This window comes from Penaeus japonicus, unplaced genomic scaffold (assembly GCF_977035675.1).
Source record: "Penaeus japonicus unplaced genomic scaffold, GWHDUDI00000001_assembly GWHDUDI00000033, whole genome shotgun sequence".
In the NCBI taxonomy this organism is placed as follows: domain Eukaryota; kingdom Metazoa; phylum Arthropoda; class Malacostraca; order Decapoda; family Penaeidae; genus Penaeus; species Penaeus japonicus.
This window is the reverse complement of record NW_028234435.1, coordinates 25,316,013-25,318,512: the sequence shown is the minus strand read 5'-3', so window position 1 is coordinate 25,318,512 and position 2,500 is coordinate 25,316,013. Positions and strand designations below refer to the sequence as shown.

The 2,500-nt window shown below is 33.2% G+C and overlaps 1 protein-coding gene across 1 annotated transcript in view; it reads left to right on the top strand.

The window, feature by feature from the left end:
* LOC147467856 (dynein axonemal assembly factor 19) overlaps positions 1 to 2,500 on the top strand; it is a 19,394-nt gene that overhangs the window by 974 nt on the left and 15,920 nt on the right. Inside the window, exon 2 of the mRNA XM_086530636.1 lies at positions 1,488 to 1,657. Coding sequence (XP_086386762.1) covers positions 1,495 to 1,657 — 163 coding nt within the window. The 5' untranslated portion in view covers positions 1,488 to 1,494. The remainder of the gene's footprint in view (positions 1 to 1,487; positions 1,658 to 2,500) is intronic.

The following is a 2,500-nucleotide window of genomic DNA, read 5'->3' as shown; positions in this document are numbered from 1 at the left end:
CTTCCCACCCTAAGCCCCTGCTTTCTGACGGGTTTCACATGCCTGTTGGCTAGGGAAGGGGGGAGGTTGCAAACTTGAAAGATAAAGGTTTGTGGTGAAAACATCATTGTCATAATCAAAAACTTTTCCTTAAGTTGTTACTAACATAACCATTAAATCAGATGTTTATGTCCACAAAATGCAGGGAAGTTGGACAGCCATTAGTTATACAAATCATAAATTCATGGGAAGAAAGGGTCTTAACATTCTGGAAAAATCCCTGAGAAATGGTACCAGCCATTAGACGTAGCAATGCCAGTTTGGGTCCGTTCCTTGATTTTATACTTCCTTTTCTTTATATATTTTTTATATACTTGAAGAAAAGATCATATAGAACATTGTAATTAGGTATGTTATTATTACAATTTAAAATAGAGGAGAAAGACTTGCTCCTTGTAAAAGTTTGCCTTGCATCAACATATTAAATCATTTGCATCATCCTTCCAGATATTGGCAGGCAAGCAGAAGAGGCAGTCATCCATTGTAGCACCTTATAATATATTTAAAAAGAGAGATTTAGCATTATAATTCAAACATTTGAAATTTTCATGAGATATGATTGCAACATTCATTAACCCACATGCATAAACTGGCAGAGCTAGCCAGTAACTATCATTTTGTTTGATGTGGCTGTATCTGTGTAGTATGCCATGTAAAAGGTCTATAGATAAACTGGGAAATACATTATGGAAACTTATATAGCAAATGTCACCCTATAAGAGATGTTTTGAAGCATTTGGTATTTTCAACATTTCATAAATTTGGCTTTGCTTATTCCTCTAGGGTCTATTCTAGTAGATGTAGGTTGAATTGTGCAGTGATTAATGTGGTGCAAGATAGGCCACATCTTAAGATGTATATGTTTTCTATAATTTTATAGGGGTGAAATATGAGTTTATATATGATATATTACCAAAATGATACTAATCAGCCTTTGTTATGATAGGCCATTATAATGAATGAATAAATAGCTTGCAATTTCAACAAAAGAAAATGAAATATAAAAGTGATCTGATTCCATGAAAATGCCTGTTACATTAGAGTTAACAGTTGGTATTTTATTCCTCTGTGTTCTAGTGATTATTTCCCTTATTATTTATGTCATTTTACTTCCCTAATTTTGACCCCTCTGGAAGGCAGGATATTCAGTTGCATGTATGAACACATTAGGATTTGATTGAGTTTGCCCAGAAATGTTTTCAGCATAAGATTTGGGATGTTCATCCATTTCTTGCACAGTGCTAAACAGGATTAACTTTTTTTTTTTAATTTCCTGTTATTGGAAGGGTCATTTATTTGATTATGCTTTTTTTTTAGGGATTAAAAAAGCTGTCTCCCCAAAAATGCAAATAATCAAATTGGAAATTCCTTGAAAAAGTATGGTGATGTTGGTGTTAATGGGTGAATGAGATTATGTGCCATATTTTGAATCGTATTTTATTTTTCAGCTGCACAATGGCATGTGGAGGCTGGGAAGGAGGTGTTGATCCAGGCCAGCTTGAGGCACGTCTAAGAGCAGGAATTGAAGCGGACAGACGCTACGCAGCGGAAAACTCTGCTAAAATTCGTGCCATCCACTCAGCTCCTACCTATGATGAGTTTAGACAGCTTGTGTTGGGTGAGGAGTTATTTGTGGTGATGTTTGTATCTTGCCAATATGACAAACCATTTTCATATTTGCTTTTTACGGTAACCTTTGATTTAATGGAGTAATGGGGGGGGTAAGGGTATCTGTTAATACCAATTATCTGTTCAATAAAATCTAACCAGGCAAGGCCATTTTCCATTGCATTCAGTGTAAAATAAAAGCACTTTAAAACCTCATACAGCAGTGTTATTCAGTATCTGAAGGTAAAAGTACAGGGTTATCCTCAGCTTCAGATTCTTAAGAAATATTCACAATTTGAGGCAATGTTGTTTTGTGTTTATTTGCAGTAGGTTGTGATGTACAAATACTTGGAAGTGGCATGGAAGTAGGAGTCTGTAAAGTTCGCTTTAAAATGTGTCTAGTTAGATTTGATTGCTTATGATCTTATTTTTTCATCTTGTTCTGGCTGAATTACTGTACTTAAGAATATGAAAATAGTTAAATTGTACTAGCACTGTTATTTATTATGACTTGAACAGTTTATTTACTGTTGTAGTGTGTTTGAATTAATATTATTTTGAAATAGTTGGTTTAAATTATTTATTTTTTATTACTTTAGAATAGGGCCTATTAATTGTATGATAAATGTTCATACATAGTTTTTAAAATATTGATTGATTAACTGTTGATTATAGTTACATGGTTATTTTTATATTTGTTTTATATATTCTGTACTGTCTATAATCTGTGGTAGTCTATTTACATTCAGGATCATTAGGTATCTTTTTTATAAGATATAAAATTGGCACAGTAAATGCTATCAACAAAGCAGATTATCAGGTTACCGATACCAGTTAGAAAAGGGCCTATTAA